Raw genomic sequence first — 21,536 nt, forward strand, 5'->3', positions numbered from 1 at the left:
TTATGTTCTAAGCTAAATGAACCCAAAGTTATGGAGACAGATATGAGTCAAGGAAACCAGCAGAGTATCAGACAACTGGAAAAATCTCTGACTGGATGGGCTCAGGCATTTGGTCACAAGCTGAGGTGGTTCAAAAATTTTGGATTATTTTTAAGCAGAATTTTTTTATTGGTTCTTTAAACAAACACAGCAAGCAGCAAATATTTGGCCACACACTTCTGAAACCCCAAACCATGTTCAGGTTTTGGCAGACTAATTTCAGCTTTTCAATTAAAAAAAAACTACAAAAAATTTTGAAGGAAAGTAGACATTGTCCGTGATTTTTTCTGCTTTTTAAAAACCCCTAGTTTTTGATCCAAAAAAAAGTTTTGACAGCAAATATTTGTCCAACCCTTTTAATGAGCTTTTAGTGCCTTTTTGCACTAGGTGATGCTGAGAACCAGTGATACCTTGTAAAGGTGACTTGAAAAGAAGTTCTCAAAACTGGGTTTGTGCCCAGATGCAGAAGTTTTTAAATGTTTATTTTTCCAAGAGCTGCCTGTGGTCGGGGAGAGGGCATAGGAGAAGTGGGGCAATTTGCCTCGGGCCCCACAGGAGCCCCCACGAGAATATAGTATTCTATAGTATTGCAACTTTTTTTATGGAAGGGGTCCCTGAAATTGCTTTGCCCCAGGCCCCCTGAATCCTCTGGGTGGTCCTGATTACAAATGATTAATTGCCAATGCTGATGTTATCAGCAAGTAATTCATAGACCTTGTTGCACTCTCCCCACCAATTAAGTCACACATCGAAGTTCCTTCCTGCTTCCTCATATGCATAATCCTCCATGCCAAGATAAAGACAGAAGAGGAGGTCAGGTCTGCATCATTTCTGCCAGCACAGTCTAATTAACGCACACTGGTAGGTTACGTAAGCATTGAGCTTGAGAGATTCAGCATGCCTTCAGCTCTCACTTTGGTGCAGGAAATGTAGGATGAGGCACTTATGGAGCACAAGCATTCACGCAATACAGAGGAGCATCCAACAACAGTCATCATAAAGTAGGTACAACATACACTCATTTCAGATTTCAAAAATACTGCTCAATGGATCAACCTCACAATGCTTGTCAATAGAGATTTCTACACTTTGGATTCCAGCAGTTCAGATATTGGTGTGTTGAGCCCTGAAACTGCTGCAAGCAGAAATAAAGACTCACTAAATGTTCAGCGGAAAGGCAAATGGTGTTTTTAAGGAAGGCACTGCATTGTGACTTTGTTTCACTGTCTTGCTGGAACAATAGTGGCCATTGGCAAACCCACAAAATACTAAATCCTAAGCAAGTTCTAATCAAAGTTGATTTCCAACCTAAACTATAGCCCTTGCAGTGCACAAGTTGCATGGAATTTATAAGAAATGGACAGGGCTAAAGGACTGAAAAAAATAATGGATAAAAATTATAAATTAAATAGGCTCTTGAGATGTCATAGAATAGTAGGAATTGTGGTGAACCAAGCATAACTCAGATAAACATTTCATCAGAACACTCCTGAAAGATTAAGCGAGTTTCAATATTTCTACATTCTATATAATTTAGGCATTAGAAGCCAGCTCCCTAGCACTAGAGTAGCTCCCTTGACTTCAGTGGAACTATGTTGGCGTACTCCAGCTGAGAACCCAGCCCTAGAGCCTCTTGTGAGAGATACAGTGAGAAGTCCAAAACTTTGGACCTGAGTTCTCAGTGCAAGTCTTTGGCTGAATCCAAACACCTGGCAGGTCCTGAGTCAGATTTCAAAGCCCCCACAGCTCAAATATGTTCAGATTCAGGTTCTGGTTCACAACAGAGCAGAAATATGGGATTTAATTATCTCACTGTCTGGGACCTCATGAATCTACTTTGCAAAGCATGTGCCAAAGGGAGTGCAAAATGTTAACACTGCTGTGCAAGTGGAGAACTCTGTTAAGCACCCATTTTGCACAGGTGTCAATGACTACACAAGGGCAGTGCAGAACCAGGCCCATGAATTTTTGATCTGGGGTTCTGATCTAGGATTTATGTTTAGGGGACATCAAGATCAAATGGCACATAATCTACTCAGATAATTTTACTAATGGATAAAGCGTGATCCTCTTTTGTTTTGTTTTTTTAAAAAGCACTTTTGGGGAGTGTCTAATGTTAGTTAAATGTAATAATAAACAAAATAGCTATCTTGTATGGACACAGATAACCTTGTAATATCTATTAGTGGCGGGGAGCTTTCAGAAGATCTGGAGTTTTGCTTTAACTAAACATCCAAATCCAAATGTTTGGCTGCTTATCCTAACATAGCTGAATTGTCTCAGTCTAGAAATTATACTGAAGTGGAGTCCCTACCGAACTACTAGATTGAATCTTGGTGGCATTCAAGCTCCAACCCATCACCCCGACGGCCCAGAAAGCTTGATCAAGCTAGAGATTATTGTGCATGCTCAGGTGTTGGGTGAGGAGTAACTTAAATTATACCGGGAGTTAACTATGCTGCCAAAGCCCGAATCTCATGGCAGTTGGCTATTCTGTAAGATTTCTAGAGCTTATTTGTTCTGGATGAGTGGGCAAGTGTCACAAGAACAGCCATCTCATGGCTGTTTTTTATAATTCCATTGTAACACGCAGCCACCACCACCAAGTGAAGGTGTGAAAAAAATGTTAACATTTTTATTCTAGTATCAGGCAAAGGTTCTACTGGGTACTTATTTTAAGTGAGAATCAGCATCCAAGGTAGTCTTGGGATTGCTGAAACAAGAACTACCTGTTCTACTGGCTCTGAAGATAATGCAACCTGATCTTGAGGAAGTCTCTTTTCTGCATTTCTCTTCCCTGAAACTAGGATAATAGTTAACAGAGAGCACCGGGTGAATACTGAAAACCAGTGTTCATAATTAGATGTTTGAATTTCAAACAGCTGTTCACTTCAACCACATTTGGGACTCATTTTAGTTACTGTTCTGACACTCTGGATGAGTATTTGTTTGCACAATCATTGGGGAATGGTTTTTCCTGCGGTGCTTCCTGCTGGTCATCCTTGGAAATTAGCTCTTTGACCCAGGAGCGCCCTCTACAGGCCGGTGATCCGCTTGCCATTGGCCCCAGTGTCCCTCCCAGGACCCCAGTGCCCTTATCTCAGGGTTCTGCCTCCTGCAGAACCCAGCAGTCTTACTGGGTTTCCCCACCTCCTATCTCCGCATCGCCTCAGTCATGGCTACTGCCAGCCTCTGTTTAGCCCCCATGCCCAGGGGCAGACTGCAGTCTATCAGTCAATCTTTACATGCAACAAGGGGTTTGGACTGGCTGCCTTTACCCACCCTCCAGCTGCCCCTCTGCAAGCCCAATTGCTAGAAGGCCTAGAGCTAGACCTTACAGCCTGGGGATTTGCTGGCCTAGGGCTTCCCAGCCCCTAAGGCCTTTCCCCAGCCCTGCCTCCCTCTAGGTCCCCTGGGTGAGTTCCCCAGCAGCCAGGCCTGTCTCCCTCTCAAGTCAGAGAGAGACTGCTGCTTCTGGCTTCCCTGGCCTTCTTATAAGGTCTAGTTGCTCATTTTGGGGCATGGCTCCAGCTTCAGCCACTTCTCCCAATCAGCCAGGGTTTTACTCCCTTGCCCAGCCCCAGCCCTCTGCAGGGCTTTTCCAATGCCTTCCAGGCTGGAGCGGTCACCCCGCTACAGTGACCAATCACACACCACAAATAACTAGTTATGAGTAGTCTAAATAAACAACCCACCCATTAACTGAATTTTACTTGCATACACAGTTTGAACACTAATGAATAACACATCTATAAACATTAAAAAGTCTATTCATGAAAAATGTGTGAACAGAAAAGGGCTACATTTGGCCCGATAAATTATTCCCAACAAATACATCGGACAGCTCTACTCCCAGAGCTGTTGGGTGGATTAATCTGGTGATAAAACAGCATTTTGAAATAAAAGTGAACAGCACTATCAGCCAGATCCTAGCACCCTTACTCACTTTTAGTAATACCGATTTTGGGGAGAAGCTATGTTGGTTTCAGTCAGATTACTTGTGAAGCATGGTATTTCTCAGCATGAATAAGCATGACAGAATCTGGCCTCAGTGATTATTTTCTAACTTAGTTTGCAGGTCCCAAATAATTATGCAACTACATAGCAATTATTAGCCTTGCAAAAATGCAAACTAAGCACAATAAGAGTAAATAAACCTGTCTTCCTGTCTCTAGTATTATTATGATCTAACTATGAGAAATATTTTTATAACATTTCTTTGGAAAGTATTGGTAGTTTCCAATGTTGTTCCCAGATGGGCTATAATAAATATGTGAATTCTATGCTATGATAAAACTTTTGCATGGTAGAACTGATTTGCAAAACATGCTGATTTTGTAAATAAAGAAAATTGGGTTAATGTAGAGCAATGGTTAGGAATGATGCAGGCAGTACTGTGAAAAATTCTTTCACATATCATGAAACTCAACCCTGACCTTTCAGTAACCTTGCTATTTTAACCCTGGGCCTCAACCTTCCATTTGGCCCAACTAAGCAGGGCTGATGGTGGGGGCAACAGATGTGTGGTTCCATGAGGAAAGAACACCTAACAGGAATTAAAAATTCTGTTTCCATAACGGATATAATGAGTGTCACTAATACTATAGATCTGGAAAGAGGGCTTTCAAAATTTTGAGATCTGAAATCCAGTGAAAGAAATCATAGTCAAACTATTCACACTTGCAGAACATTCTTATCTGAGGAAAAATACAAAAGTGTTTATCACAACTCACCATTTCATTGTTACTAGGCTCAGTCAGACTGTGAACTCGAGGTGGGATCCACTGTTCATAAGTCATCACCTTGACCATAAGGGAAAAAATCCCAATAGTTAGTATATGAAAAAAACATGAATGTAACAGCAAGTGTTATAAAACAGCACTGTGAGAGCTATACAAGCTCTCCAAGTTGTACTGCCTGTGTATAAAAACTGTATCTGACACTTCAGCATTTTGGATCTGTCAGAACGCAGTTTGGCGTTCTGTTTATTTCATCAATTGTCTCAGAACTAAGATTATTTTCCCTTTCTGCTGATCGTAAATTGGGTTCATCATTGCATATATGAGCATATCAGGGGTCAGCCCACTGACCTAGTGACAGAGCTGTACATTGCCAGCTGGGATGCTCGGGTCTCGATTCTCTACCCTCCAGACTGTTAGAGGTTGGGAATGCTACAGAATACCAGACTATTCTCAACAATGACTCCTCCAGCTGATGTAGGAATGGCACTAATAGATTTCCAAAGACTGTCTCTGTAAGGCCTCTTTAGCTGGAAGGCTAGTGGGTGAGAATGAAGAACCCTGAAGGTATGAGTTTGAATAGGGTTAAAAATGCAGAAGGAATGGAAGGATTCTCAGAGGTCTATGAAGTAAGAAAAGAACACAAACACGCTTTTACCATGTGTCCATAAACCACTCTTCTGGTCATAATGTCCCCATGATAGGAACATCATGGAGAAAACACTGATGCAGTCCCTGGTGGGCATGCCTGACAGTGCTTATAGCTTATCAGTGAAAGTAATGAATGTTAGCCCTCTTTCCTTCATGAATATGAATGACATTTTGAATGCTGAATGCAACCTAAGAATTTACATGAGAGATGAGGCAGGAAACATTTTTGAAAATGTATTACCCCAAAGACTATTACTTCATATTTTATATTCTTCCCCATATGCTACAACAGGTTTGAGCCATCAAGTCAGTGCTGCCAGAGAAGAACGAACAAGAACAAGGATATGAAAATAAAAGCTGAGAGTAAAGCTTCCCTGAGATACTCTTTATCATAAGCTATAATTATTGCAGGGCCATTCGTGTTGCTCAACTTCAAACTGTATTTCCCTTGCAAGCCCCTTTTTTTCAGGGCTTTTCATGTAGTCCTGGAATAAAATCAGGCATCAAGTTGTAGGCTGAAGAGGGGGTTAAGTTTTAAAAGCATTCAGAGAAGTCTACTAGATTATTTTTAAAGTTGAGAGAGAGATAATAAAAGGTTTGCTTATTCTATTCACCATACCCACAATGTTGGGCTCTTCCAGTTCAGGTCCTGGACAGAAAGTGGAAGTGAAAAATGATGAGAACAACATTCAAAGATTTAAAAAAGGCAACTACATCAATTTTACCCTGAGCCTCATTCGCTCTCATGGATGGCAGGGGTAATAACCATCCAGTAAAGTTGTTATTCTAAAATAAATCCATAAAAAGGCCACTATTTTCAAAATCAGCCACTGGGAAAAAAAAAATCACATCTTGCAGGTCTCAAACTGGCATCAAAACTTAGACATGCTCAGTCTCTCCAGCTTTCCTTGAGAGATCAAAACAAAAATAGAGGCAGCCCATATTAGAGGCTAGAATTTTTTGTGATGTTTCAAAGGCCTCTAGGAGACTCCTAGGCTCAAAGCAAAAGTAAACCTTGTCTCTTGTTCTGATGCCTGAGAAGGAGTCCCTAGGAATCCATCCAGGAAGCAACAAGAGACACCCCAGTTGCTGCTCCCCTGGGGTAGGGGAACAGTACCATAGATCCCCCAAACTGATGGGAATGAGAGGAGAGGAAGAATTGTGGAGCACACCCCAAATCCTGTTGCACTGATGAGGGATGGCAGAGACCAGGAAAGCTTCCTAATACTTAGCAGCAAGAGATGGAGGAAGAGAACAGGAAGATCAGAGAAAAACAAGGGGGGAAGAGAGCCAACCCCCCCACCCTCCATACCTGCTTTTTGTGGGAGACACTGGAATAAGACCCACTCCCTCTGCCAACAATATTGCCACAGAAGGGGCTCTGAGGGGAAGCAGAAGGAGGCAGGACCACAACAGTTTTCCAGTCACCAATCTCCCTCTTCTTTCCAGGGATACCCTGACTTCTACTCACTGTAATGTGTCATGCTCTACCATGGGAGCTGAGCAGAGCACAGCTATAGGATGGATCTGACCTGCTCTGTGTACCATCTCCACTGCCCTCAGGGTAGGAGATTGCAGCTAGGATGCTCTTTCCTTTTAAGAGTAGCACTCCAGAACCAACGGGACTGTTTCTTGTAGGGTTTACTCCCAGTGGAGAAAGTGCACGTAGGAGCCTTCCATAGCATTTATTGTTGGCATCCAGATGCACTACAGTATGGAAAAAAAAATCTACCAAAATCACAGGTCTTTAAGTTCTTGCATACGTTACGTGCTTTGGAATATTTTGGGCCAGATCCTCAAGCTTGTGCAAGCTGGCATAATTCCACTGAAGTCAAGGGAGCTAAGCCAATGTATACCTAATAAGGATCTGGCCCTTTAAGTGAAAACAGTGGAAGGGAAATTCTTGGTTGGAAGTGAAATAAAAGTGGAGGAAAAAAAGTTCTTGTGACTCCTGAACCATCACTAGCTACACCTATTCCTCCTGTGCCACTCTGCTTCTCAGCTTGCTCCAGCTGATCACAGGTTGTTAACTACTTGTTAACTATAGGATGCAGGCCCAAGGGTCAGACTTCCTTAATTGCTCATACTAGTGGGCTAATTAATGTAGTCTTATGAAGAGGAGTGTCAGGAGAGACAGTACATGTTTACAGAAATTCCAAAAGCATTAGAACACATATATCAATGCAGAGTGTGCCAGAATGTTCTAAGCACTTAGCACAGGTCTTGTCAGATAAAATTCCAGTGTACTAATTTAACAGATACCTAGTCACTTTGAAAAACAAGTCTGTAAAGCATTAAAGCGCACATGGTTTGCATAATGAAAGTGGCGTGCAACACAAATCATCATCTGATTCTTCCTCGAAACTCCACTTCCCAAATACAGATGCACATCAATTATAAAATCAAATAGATACAAGAAATATGCTTTTTCTATGGATAGAGTATCAGATACTTAATAGACAACATATTTCTTTTACCTGACATGTGGTTTCTTCTATCTTTTTTCCTTGCAGTAAGTGTATCCTATTAGTGATAGGAAAATCTTCATTGCGCTCTGGAAAAAGATTAGGCGTTTACTTACATAATTATAAGAAAGTCCATAGTGTTGCTTGTTTCCAGGCAATATAAGGTTTGAAACTCGCTAAATGTATTTAGCTATTTTTTGACCCTCCAAAGTTAATTTCACATCACTTAGATGCACACTTTATCTCGTCATAAAGATGAATTGAAATAAGACTAAAGAGGAAACTGACAAAATAGCTTACATAAATAAAATCCATTTATGTTTGTTGTTTCATGTGTACTTAACTCCTCAGTTTACTAATTCAGAATCCCTACCAACCAGCATCTTGTGCATCGCTATTTTGCAGCTTCAGAGTATGAAATATTTAGACTGAAATTATGGCCCTCAGCAAAAATGGTTTTTGCAATCCAGGATCTTTTTTTTTCCTTTGGACTGTAAGAAGTGTTTTCAAAAGGCTGAACTTTCTACTTTGTTCTTTTCAAGGAGCCGTGACATTTACATGGGAAGGCTATCTGAGTTTAGTGATAGCCAACAGGTGAGCAAGTGATTGGTTTGAACCACTATGGCTTGAGCCTACTCTCACTGAAGTCAATGGAAAAGCTCCCATTGACTTTAATAGTGCATAGATGGTTGATGCCATTTTCACCGACAGTGGGACTAGGCTTTAAAATAATTCTTTATCATGGGGAAGAAAGACCCCAAAGTTTGTAAATCCTGGTGAGAATGATTTTTTTTTTTGTCTTTTCTTATGATAAACTCTGCTCATTGTGAGCCAGAATTTGGCACATTTATTCCTGCAGAGTAGCACCTTACAAGACAAGTGCTCTCATTGACTGCAATGGGAGAACTCAGAGTAAAGGCGTCAGAATCTCACCATGTGTGCTTAGAATCTAATTGCATTTTCCTGTGAGGCAAATAAAAGCTAGATCCTACAAACACTTAAGTTTGATTGAGCTGAATGGTATCAATTCTATCTATCAAGTTACTCATATGTGCAAGTGAGGACAAGATGAGAGCCTAAGAAAATAATGTGAACACTCACATGAGTGGAGATTTTTTTTATAGTGAGAAGTCCTTAGGGACTGTACTTCTGACAATCAAGCCATTTACTCAAGCATATTATTGTGGATTTTGGGAGCCTTGCTTTAGGGATACATTTTGTAAATTACGGCCCATGATATTTTGTTTTACGCTTAAGAAGAGTCAAATATTTTTCCCCATGTATCTTTGCCTATGTAACTGATTTCCCCTCGAAACAAAAGGTTTAACAGAATGCATTATGTTTTGTCATACTTATTTTAACTCACCTATAAATAAAAAGCATCTAGCTCAAGATTTAGGTTCTTCTGATAAACAATAAAAAGTTCCATGCAAACCAATTACCAATCCAGCAGTATGTCCATGCACATAAAGCCGAGATTAACCAACCCAAAAGATCAGACTTTCAAAATAACCAGTATTTCTTCAGGACCAGACTTCAAAGAGAAACTGCTGAGCTTCAGTTCATTTGCAAATTTGACACCATCAGCTCTGGACTACACAAAGACTGTGAATGGCTTGCCAATTACAGAACCAGTTTCTCCTCCCTTGGTTTTCACACCTCTACTGCTAGAACAGGGCCCCATCCTCCCTGATTGAACTTAACCTTGTTATCTCTAGCTTGCTTGCTAGCATATATATACCTACCCCTGGAAATTTCCACTACCTGCGTCTGACGAAGTGCGTATTCACCCACGAAAGCTCACGCTCCAAAACATCTGTTAGTCTATAAGGTGCCACAGGATTCTCTGCTGCTTTTACAGTATTTCTTGGAAATACCCACCTCCATGTCCTCTAAGGCCTTGGGAAAATCGACAGGTATGACATTAACTATTTCACACAGAGAAATCCTGTCAGCAGCCCCTCCCTGGACATCAAGATGGCTCACGTTAAACATATAGTGGATGACTTGCTAGAGCTCTGCAAAAGTGGCTGCTTTGTTAGCAATGAGTGATGCAACAGGCAGGCACGGTTGTAGTGCTTCACAGTTCGGTGTTTGTCCAGTAGAAGTCTGACCACCAGCTTGCATTCCTGAGCTCCAGGTGTCAACCCAAACCAGACCCTTCCTGAAACCTGACCCACTTTCTTCAAACAAACCCACTCTGACTGCACTGGCAACTTTTTTTTTCCTCCTTAAAGATTTAGTGCAGAATTTTTCAGCATTCCCTTTTAGGCCTTGACATTTTAAAAGTTCACTTTTAGATTAAGCTTCAGGGCAATGGTTACTTTCTCTGTATGGCTATATATGGTCACACATATATAGTCAATAGCAAAACTAGCTTTCTCCCAAGAATTTGTTCATCACTGGAAAGAGAGATCCCAAGACTCATAGAAGCTGGGAGTGTTTTTCTGTAATCTTTTAAAATAAACTCTATCTAAATGTTTTCAGGATCAGGGACTTAAATGGCTCATACGATGTTGCAATGTCTGCTGTGAACTCTTTTACCCATATAACTCCAGAAGTTAAAGAAATTGCCAATTCAAGTGCCAATACTTTTGCCAGCTCCAGTTAAAGTGTAGTTCTACTCTGCATCCGACGAAGTGGGTATTCACCCACGAAAGCTCATGCTCCAAAACGTCTGTTAGTCTATAAGGTGCCACAAGACTCTTTGCCGCTTCTACTCTGAAGTGACTTGGTAAAAATGGCATTCTAGGGTTCCATACTTGTGTCCCAATCATTTCCACATCAGATTTTCCTTCATTTAGAATATTTTTTTTCCTAACTGGCAGCCCTGCAAATTGTGGCTAAGATCTGAAAATTAGGCTGGGTTCTCTGTAGCTCAGGTACTACTCCCATTAATATAGATTCCTCAGGCCAAGTCACTTTGATGTGGCTGCACAGACATAAAGATAACAGGTGGCTCTGCAACTGGAACTAAGTAAATCAATGTGTGGCTACACAAACCAGAAAAAAAAAAACCCAGCTGCACTTCAAAAGATGTGTGTGTTCTGTGGAGCCCACAATGATAAATAAGGGAAAAATCTTACTTTGTTATTACTACTATCATTATTATGAGTAAGCAGAAAGGTTAAATACACAGAAGAAGGAGATCTGCCAAGTGAGAAGCTGCTATTTTACATAGTTTCTTTGGGAAGTTGAATCACACATTAAACGAAGAACTATTGGGTGTGTACAGTGAATTCAATTTAGGCCAAAAAAAATATAACATCACTTCACATCATCAACAACAAAAAGAGCCATCAGTAGTAACGAGCGTTAGATAGTCCCCAGACAGTACCCCATTTCACTGATGTAAAATCTATAATCAAAGCATCACCAGATCTGACCTGTACACACAGATGGACCTGTCCAGTCCACTGAACACACCAAATGCACACTTGTTTGGGCAAGTAACATACATACGCCTCACAGCAATTTGTGTAAATGCTAGCCACAATGTACCTACTGCTCTGGTGTGGTAGTATGTTAGACTCAGGACAAAGGAGGATCAGGACCATTAGCTCTGGGAGGTGGGAACTTTTTCCATTTTCTCAGTGTTTTTTCTCTGATGCTAGTAATGACATTTTGAACGGCAACATTATTAATTGTTACAATGATGATCATTTTAGGAGAAGCAGCCAGTGAGCCTGGCATTGTGAACAGCCTGAGTAGAGAATAATCCTGCTATCTGACCTCTAATATTATGTACTTGTTGCATCAATGGTCTGATTAATTCATTTTTATGGAGACTAAACAACAGTCACATTCAGGGCCTGATCCAGAGCACGCTGAAGTCGCGTTCTTGAACATGTATCACAAAACGGGTGGAGGACTCTGCTGTGCAGTATGTATGACTCGTTACATCTAGCACAAGTTCCTATTATGCAGTAGACTTGCAGACCTTGAACAATCATCTCTTAGTAAGAAAGTTTGATCAATAGTGATGCACTGTAAATCTTCTTGTAATGTTTTTCACAACTTATGGGCCGCAGCCCTTCCATTGTAATACCTATCAACTTCAAAAATGTGCACTGTTCCTTTTGCATGCTTTGGGAATTTAACAAGGGCTTAAAAAAAAATCTATAGTACATCAGACACTGGAGAAGATCAGAAAAACTCTACCTTTCAATGTAACACTACATTTCTAATCACCTTATTTTTCCCAGATGGCCAACACCTTCTGAAATATTACAAAAATATTGAAACTCTTTTGGTTTGTTTAAAAACCAGCTCTGGCCGAAGAAAAATCATTTAATTATTTCCTCCACAAATATTTTTCTTATTGTTTTCCCTACTGTATCAGCCACTGTTCTCCTCCCATACCACAGATCAGTAGCTTAGCTAGCCTATCCATCAATAGGCCCATTCTCCCTTCTTCTGCTCATTACAAAAGCATAGTTCGCTTAAGTCGCATCCCTTGCCAAAAGCCTCCTTTAAAGGCTCTCATTTAGGATTCCTATAAAGCCTGTTTGCCTATTTTGTAGAAAGGAGAAACAAACACTGCATAAGCATTGAGCAACAATATCATAAGAACATAAGAACGGCCATACTGGATCAGACCAGTTGTCCATCTTTCTCAGTATTCTGCCTTCCAACAGCGGCCAAAGCCAGATACTTCAGAGGGAATGAATGGAACAGTGCAATTATTGAGTGATCCATTTCCTGTTCTCCAGTCACAGCATCTGTCAGTCAAAGGCTTAGGGACAGAGGATGGGGTTCCAGCAGCTCCCATTGGCCCAGAGCAGTGATCCGCGGCCAGTGGGAGACGTGATCGGCCAGACCTGCAGATGGGGCAGGTAAACACACCGGCCTGGCCCACCAGTGGCTTTCCCTACACAAGCAGCGACCCCTGTTTGAGAAACCCTGATTTCATTCTTTTTTGAATGCAGTTATATTTCTGGCATTGTACGACAAAGTACTTCCTTTTGTTTGTTTTAAACATGCTGCCTATTAATTTCCTCAGTTGACCTCTGCTTCTTGTGTTATGTGTAGGGGGAAATAACACTTCCTTATTCACTTTCTCCACACCAGTCATGATTATATAGACCTCTATTATATCACTCACCCCCTTAGTCATCTCTTTTCCAAGCTGAACAGTCCCAGTCTTTTCTTTCTCTCCTCATGTGGAAGCTGTTCCATAACCCTTAATCATTTTTGTTGCCTCTCTCTATACTTTTTTCCACTTCTAATATATCTTTTTTGAGTTGAGGTGACCAGAACTGCATGCCATATTCCAGGGATACCATGGATTTATATAGTGGTATTATATTTACCATCTATCCCTTCCCTAATGGTTCCTAAAGTTAGCTTTTTGACTACTGCTGAGCCATGAGTAGATGATTTTAGAGAACTATCCAATGACTCCAAGATCTCTTTCTTGAGTGGTAACAACTAATTTAGAACCCATGTTTTTGTATATGTAGTTGAGATCATGTTTTCATATGTGCATTACTTTGCATTTATGACACTGACTTGCATCTGCCATTTTGTTGCCTAGTCATCCAGTTTTGAGGATCCCTTTGTAGTCCTTCACAGTCATCTTTGAACTTAACTATCTTAAGGAATTTTGTATCATTTGCAAACTTTGCCACCTCACTGTTTACCCCCTTTTTGCAGATAATTTATGAATATGTTGAACAGCATTGGTCCCAGTACAAATCTCTGGGGGACCCTGCTATTTCTCTCCAATGTGAAAACTGGCCATTTGTCTCTGTCTTTTGTTTCTTATCTTCTAACCAGTTATTGATCTATGAGATGACCTTCCCCCTTATCCCAGGACTGCTAATTTTGCTTAAGAGTCTTTGGTGAGGGACCTTGTCAAAGGCTTTCCGCAAGTTCAAGTACTCTATATCTACTGTATCATACTTGTCCACATGTTTGGTGACACTCTCAAGAATTCTAATAGATTGGTGAGTCACGATTTCCCTTTACAAAAGCCATGTTGACTCTTTCCCAACAAATTGTGTTCAACTATGAGTGTGATAATTCTGTTCTTAATTTGCTTGGTACTGAAGTTAGCCTTACTGGCCTGTAATTGCTAGGTTCGCTTCTGGAGCCTTTTTTTAAAATTGGTGTTACATTGGCTATCCTTCAGTCATCTAATAGAGAGGCTGATTTAAAGGATAGTTACATACCATAGTTAGTAGTTCTGCAATTTCATATTTGAGTTCCTTTAGAACTCTGGGGTAAATGACATCTGGTTTTGGTAACTTGTTACTGTTTAATTTATCAATTTATTCCAAAACCACCTCTACTGACATCTCAATCTGGAACAGATCCTCAGATTGGTCACCTAAAAAGAATGGATAAGGTGTGAGAATCTCCCATCCTCTGCAGTGAAGATTGATACAAATAATTCATTTAGCTCCTCCGCAGTGGTCTTGTCTCCCTGGGGTGCTCCTGTAGCACTTCAATCATCCAGTGGCTTCACTGATGATTTGGCAGGTTTCCCATTTCTGATGCATTTAAAAAAATTGTTGCTGTTAGTTTGTGTGTCTTTCGCTAGTTGTTCTTCAGTCTTTTTTGGCCTGCCAAATTAAACTTTTGCACTTGACTTGCCAGAGTTTATGCTCCTTTCTATTTTTCCCAGTAGGATTTGGCTTACAATTTTTAAAGGATGTCTTTTTGCTGCTAATTGCCTCTTTTACTCTGTTTTTAACCATGGCGGCATTTTTTTCCCCTCATTATTTTTTTTTTAATTTTGGGTTTACATTTAAATTGAGTTTCTATTATGGTGCTTTAAAAAACTTTCCATGCAGATTGCAAGTATTTCACCCAGAAAGTCGTCAGGAAGTGTGAGAACATAGGGACTGGTCCAAAGTCCACTGAAGCCAACAGAAAGACTCCCTCTGATTTCTCTAGATCAGGCCCATACAGCTCTATTTTCCAAGTACTTAAGAGTTTAGCTTAAATCAGTGAAACCAAGGAAATTCAGAGCTAAAACTGGCACGCTGTCCTCACCTTACCCTGTTGTGCCTAGGTAAGAGGATTTCAGAACAGTGGATGATCTTCATACCATATGTGCAGCCATCCCTTGGACAACAGCCTCTGACAAAGGTAGAGACAATGTCAGTCTTTCCTCTTCTAAATGTCTTTGCTTTGCTTGGTTTACTCTGAGTGCAGAACTCACCTCTTTAGAAATAAACCTTACCTTTATTACTAATAGCTTTAGGCTCTGATCCCCCAAACAATTATGCACACGCTTAAATAGGCCTGTGTTATGCAGTCCAACCAATCTCTCCAACAAGCTGGCAAATGATGGAGAAAGACTCCTCATAACTAGACCTGGACAAACAAATGTTTTTTTGGTTCAGTGGCCAAATAAGAAAAAAAAAGTTTCAAGTGAAACAAAATATTTTTGTTTGGAGTTTTTTGTTGTTGTTGTTGTTGTTTTTTTACCAGCCCCACCATCGTTCTCCTTTCCCCCTCTCTATTTTTTGTTAAATCTAGATTAATTTAAAAACAAAAAGTTGAAAAGTTTAAATTTTAAAAATGTTGAAATAAAATGTTTTGACTTTTTCAGAATATCCCCCTCCCCTTTTAATTTTGCCAAAATTGTTCACGGAATTGGAGAACATTTTAGGCTGATCCAAAACTACATTCTTCTGCAGCTAATCTATGTACTGACATTTTTTTGCCCAGCTCTACTCATAACCATGGTCTCTACCTAGCAGCAAGACATCTATTTTCAAAGGGAGCACAATGGCACAGCCTCATAGCACAGAACATAGGGTTTTGACAATTCTTTCCCAACTTTTTTATGTTTGTTCCCCAGCCAAGAATCTACACTCACTCAGTCATTTTTTCTGAAACAAAGAAAGAAAAGAAATAAGCTAAATACATGAAACAGTCACACTTTCGAGTAAGGTTTCATTTATATAGGGCTTTTAAAGAGTTAATAAATCATCAGCTGTCATAATTTACAGACATGAAGAGTGTGTGTTACAGACTGCTATAAGCACATCCGTAGAAGGTATCATAGATATTATAAACCGTGGTGATCAGCAATCTTTTGGAGTATGACAGCTGAGTAACCATTTAGTAAAACATCTATTAACCATGTATTAAGAAACTATTTATAAATGGAACCATAATACAAAACGTGAGCCATGAAGGAACAGATGTGTACGTGAGCATTCCTCTGTTCTGATGCTGATAATATGGTTCACATTATTAACTGTAACTGTCTTGCTCCGTGTACTATTTTTGGTTTACTTTTTCTTTAATTTAAAAAAAAAATAAAGACTTTAAAAAAAAATCAATTAAAAATCCCAGCACAATTTTCTCTCTTAGAGAACTCCACCAGGTTTCATTGCTTCCTACACAGTGGCTTGTATCATATACTCCCTGTTTCCTTCCTAAGCTTCGTTGGGAGACCCCTATAGCTTTCCCACTACTGATTTTACTCCTTACCATGCAAAATCCCATCAAAAGCATGGGGATTTTGCTCAGACTAAATGTAGATTTTTGTTTGGTTTTAAATTGGGCTTTACAGCCCTGGTCCTAAAAACACATGCATATCTTTACACATGTGAGTAATCTCTCTAAAGTCAACGGGCTACTCACATGCTTAAAGTTAAGAAGGTGTCTTAGTGTTTGTAGGATCTGGGCCTTAAATTGAAATACAGGTATTTCATACTGGAAAATGAAAGTACCCTTTAGATGAACATGTACAAAAGCCTCCAGAACTTATCCTAAATAGCTTGGTTGCTTTGTGCTATAATATTTAATCATGTTTGTAAAGGGCTGTTTTCACTCCCAGTAAATCATTTCACAGTATATTTTCCAACCTATATTAAACTTCCAGCAGGGATTTAAAAAAAACACATATGTTTACCTATTAAATTTTAAATTGGATTTTTTTTCTGCCTCCTTTCCCCTGTGTCTACTTCATTTGTTAAGGAGATAGGGATTGTGGGTGCTTCTCTAATGGCATACAAGGCAGAAGTCCTTAGAGCAGAACCAGCTGGCAGACAGATGGAATTAGAGCTTTTTTAAGTGGCAAGTTATTCTACACTAGCTCCTCCACCACTAGCTAGATAAGTGAGAATCAAGAAGCTAGCAGAGCATATCAGGTATGGCTGAGTGGATATTCTGTGGAACAAAAGTACAGAGAGCAGAGTAGAGCTGCAGAAGTCTGCTTGCTAAGTAATGTACAATGACCACTTTAAGTCCCGCTGTATCTCTAGCCACCTTTGTCACCCTTCTCTGGATTCTTGCAGTTACAAAATATGACAAGATCATTGTCCTGCAATCCCTTCCTCAAGCAATAATCCAGCCAAAGTTAATGGGAATTTTTCCTGAATGAGGTCTCTGTAGCTGCATGCGTTAGAATATTACAAACAGTGCTCAGAACTGCCTGCAAAAATGCAGAAATGGGTAAAGGGGTTTTCATTTAAAATCCTAAACCTTGTTATTCTACCTCAATCAGTTAATCGGTAGACCTCATCCTTTTGCAAAGAGGATGGAAGGGGAAGGAGGGGTAATTTACCATCTCTAAATCCCATACTGACCAAACAGGTTTTGTGAGAGGGAACTATGCAGGGGCTGGGAAAGGAGAAATAAAATTCAACCTCCAGGCCACGAGCAGAGCAAGGAGCAGCCACACAGATGTTCCATAGCTGCTGGCTCGAATCCATGAATAGGCACTAGAGTAGGGGCTGCTAGCCCTGTACATCCCTCTGTGTGTGAGTTTCACTGACACTGGGTCTACCAGTAATGACTTTCCAGGCTTATAGAGAGCCAAGTTCTGCTGGGTATAGAGAATGTGAAGTCCCACTGCATGCACACCTCACAACTGTCTATCCCCATGCCACAGAACTGTGGCCCATAGACTTTATTGGTTGAAGTATCCCATTGACTTCACTGGCATTACTCACGTAAGTAAAGTTACTCACTGTGACCCAGGGAGCCCCCAGTGCCAACTGAAAGAAGGCAAACCATACCATATCTCACATTAGTCCTGACATACTCATTGCCCAAACTCACTGTTATCATAATCTACAAGCTGTAATGCAAGGTACCATATGCAAACTGTGACACACTGGCTATTCATATTATTGTGTGATGTATAAAGAACTATACACATGTGTGGGAAATATGTTCTTAAAAGGCGTTTTGCAAGCTGTGCATAAGCCCAGGCTGTCCTAGACAGAGGAATGTTGTTTTGCCTGTTTCCCTGTATCTTCAGTGTACATTGAGCCAGGTGATATCACAGAGGACAATGAAAAGTACATCTGCCTACAAGGTAAACAAAGCCATCAAGCTAAACAGGAGGGATAGGAAGACAGCTTAACAATCAGAACAGCGGATGTAGCCTGTACCCCCAGGAAACCTTCCTGGCTCTTAAAACAGAGACAATAGACTTTGGGAAATTTAAGTGGAAGCAGAAAGCCATTTTGACTTCCACCACCTGGGGGACACAAGAGTCCAGAGCTCTTGTAATCTGAGAAAGGTGGATCCTTCAGCCAAGGGGGGGTTGAAGTCTCTGCACACTGACTATGGGGGAGAAATCTGTTTAGAAAGAGATTGTAACCGGCTGAAGTTAAATATTAGGCATGAGAAAGTGTGTTGTGTTTTGTTTTACTTGTAACAATATCTCTGTCTTCTATTCTTACTTATAATAACTTAATCCCAGGGCCGCTCAGAGGATTCCGGGGGTCTGGGATCTTCGGCGGCGTGGGGCCCCCGCTTCGGCGGTTATTCGGTGGCAGAGAGTCCTTCCACTCCGGGATGCACCGCCAAAGTGCCCCAAAGACCCATGGCGGCGGCCCCCCGCTGCCGAATTACCGCCAAAGTGGGACCCACTACCGAAGTGCAGCTGGGTCTTTGGGGCACTTCGGCAGTGGGTCCCAGAAAGGAAAGGCCCCCCACTGCTGAATTACTGCCGAAGACCAGGCTGCACTTTGGCAGCTGGTCCCACTTCGGTGGTAATAAGACCAGGAACAGAAGAAGTTCGAGGGGCCCTGGCTCCGCGAGAGTTTTCCGGGGCCCCCAGAGCGAGCGAAGGACCCTGCTCCAGGGATCCCAAAAAACTCTCGTGGGGGCCCCTGCGGGGCCCAGGGCCTGGGGCAAATTGCCCCACTTGGCCCCCCCAGGTGGCCCTGCTTAATCCTCTGTTCTTTGTTTAAAAACTTGTTTTATTATAAAACTATCTCCATGCTGTAGAAGATGTGGGTCTTCAGTTAACCTATCAGGCTGGCGTATGTTCTGTCTCTTTGTAGGTTGTGAGCTTTACCTCTGTGAGGGTTCAGTGAGAGGGACCGGACACCGCGGAAAGATTTCTCTGGAAACTTGAGAACTTGGGTTCACTGACTGTTATTTGCAACACAAGCTATGGACTGGCAGACTCCTGAAGATTTTGCTAGCAAGGCAGACAAGCTGGAGTTTCAGGAAGGAGAAACATAGTTTAGCAGTAGCAAAGCTCTCTCTTGCTGTGGCAGTGAGTAACGCAACCAGATGGCCTGAGCAAGATGTTACACTCACATACTCAGCTGTCTGCATAACTGGGCCCTATTCACTGCATTCGGGGGGAGGAGGGGGCATGCTGTGACTCATAGACTACAGGATGAATATCACCTAGAGTGTGTACTTTGTTTTATTTAAGCTACATTTTTCCCCCCTCACAGAGGAGGTAAATTCCAAGATGGCTTGACAAATTATTTAGACAGATTATTGGTGATAAATGAGAAAATTTTCTAGGTGCCCTTTAAAATACTTTGTGGAAAATGCAAAATCAGCTGAAATACGTTTAGCAATTACCTTCAAGCTGACAGTGCCTTTTGATGTACGAATCATTCTCAGGCTTCTTGGAATTCTGCCAAAGTGCACCATTCACATTTTTCCTGTCTAAAGTAAAAGCATGGAAAACATTCACCTGCATTCATACCATATCTGTGAAATAACAGGAAAGTCTATACAATAATATCAGAATGCAAATCAAAGAAGCCCAACAGTATACTGTAGCATCTGCTCAGAACATGGACATGAATAAATGGCTTTGCCAAAGTGGATATTTGATGGATGGATTTTAGTGTGACAGAGTACAATTGCATCTTCTATTGACATTGCCTGCAGCCTCATCTAACACTGTTTAAACATTATTTAAATCAGTTTTAATACTATAACCTCTGGTCTCAAGGCTTTGACATTAGCATTCTGTGGCTTTCCAGATATTTTTTTTCTGGTCAAGGATATATATAAATATCATTTAGATTTATAATGCAATGAACTAGTTAGTGTGTATGAGCACCATTATTCCCTTCTGGATGGCATCAGGAACTGCCCAAATGTGTGTCTTGGGCACTATACACCTAACACAGATGCCACTTTAGCTCAGATGGGAAGAACCAATGCTTTTGAAACAAGATCACACTTCTCTCCCCATGGTAAGCTTCCAAGTGGCCATGGTGTGCAGAATATTGATAGGCATGATGCTCCTAGATGGCCACAGTACAATTGTTATAATATACTGGGCCTCACCCTGCTATTCTCATAGAACTTTCATTATGAAGGTATTAATTGGTTCCTTAAAAATGACAGGAATCTGTTATAAATTTGGAGCTGAATCCTGTAGTCCAAATAATGTTGCCTTTTAGGAAAGCTTTCCTTATGTAAGGCTGCAGAATCAAGTCCACTATGAGCATATATGTCCTAAAAAGGACATTAAATGCGGGAGACTGTAAAACTTTTTGAAATGGGGATTATTTATGACACTGTTAAGCAATTGTGCATCCCTAATTCAGACAGGATATAAAAAAAATCCTGAATACATAAACTACAAATTTTCAAAGACTTCCCACTGAAAATCAGCAATTGTAACCTTTACAAAATGAATACCTGTAGAAAATAATCACATTATTGTTTAAAAAGTTTAGCTGATAAAATAGCACAGCTGATCAGATAGATCAGATGGACAATGTCATTTAAGAACAATAAGTAACAACTCTGGAAATTTTGCAAAAAATAAATTCCTTCAGTAGCAATTTTAATCATGACCCACAGCAGCCAAGCAAAAACTTCTTATTTTTAACAAAGAGAAAGGGGAGGAGATTAATTTGACTAGATCAATGGGGTTTCCATTCTTCATTTAAAAGGATAAAACAAATACTAAACATTCTGCATCTCTGTCTCACTCTGTCCAAAGGCCAGATTCTTTAAAATCTTCATTTCTTTTTGCATTAATTTGGATTTTTTAGGGGGTTCTGTGAGTAGATGTAAGCGGCAACCTATCCCGATCCAAAGGAAAGAAAAGAAGAATAGTAAGGGATCAGTAGAACTACCTCAGGAACTCTTTAAAAACCTGAAAATCAAAAGGAATCCTACAAAAGGTGGAAAAATGGTAAAATTACTAAGGATGAGTATAAAAGAATAGCACAAACATGTAAGGAAAAGACCAGAAAGGCTACAGCATAAAACGAATTGCACCTAGCATGGAATATAAAATGCAATAAGAGGTTCTATAAATATATTTGGAGCAAGAGAAAGACAAAGAAAAGTGTAGGTCCATTACTTAGCAGGGAAAAAAGATCTAATAACAACAGATGACAACAAGAAGACTGAGATGTTTAATGCCTATTTTGCTTCAGTCTTCACTAAAAAGGTT

At 40.6% G+C, this 21,536-nt stretch overlaps 1 protein-coding gene across 1 annotated transcript in view; it reads right to left on the reverse strand.

The window, feature by feature from the left end:
• LOC116828568 (SAM domain-containing protein SAMSN-1) overlaps positions 1 to 19,745 on the reverse strand; it is a 94,097-nt gene extending 74,352 nt beyond the window's left edge. The window contains exons 1-3 of the mRNA XM_032786890.2: positions 19,694 to 19,745; positions 7,907 to 7,983; positions 4,773 to 4,841 (exon numbers count right to left, since the gene is read on the reverse strand). Coding sequence (XP_032642781.1) covers positions 4,773 to 4,838 — 66 coding nt within the window. The 5' untranslated portion in view covers positions 4,839 to 4,841; positions 7,907 to 7,983; positions 19,694 to 19,745. The remainder of the gene's footprint in view (positions 1 to 4,772; positions 4,842 to 7,906; positions 7,984 to 19,693) is intronic.
• Between the last annotated feature and the right edge of the window lie 1,791 nt (positions 19,746 to 21,536).

Source organism: Chelonoidis abingdonii, chromosome 1 (assembly GCF_003597395.2).
Source record: "Chelonoidis abingdonii isolate Lonesome George chromosome 1, CheloAbing_2.0, whole genome shotgun sequence".
In the NCBI taxonomy this organism is placed as follows: domain Eukaryota; kingdom Metazoa; phylum Chordata; order Testudines; family Testudinidae; genus Chelonoidis; species Chelonoidis abingdonii.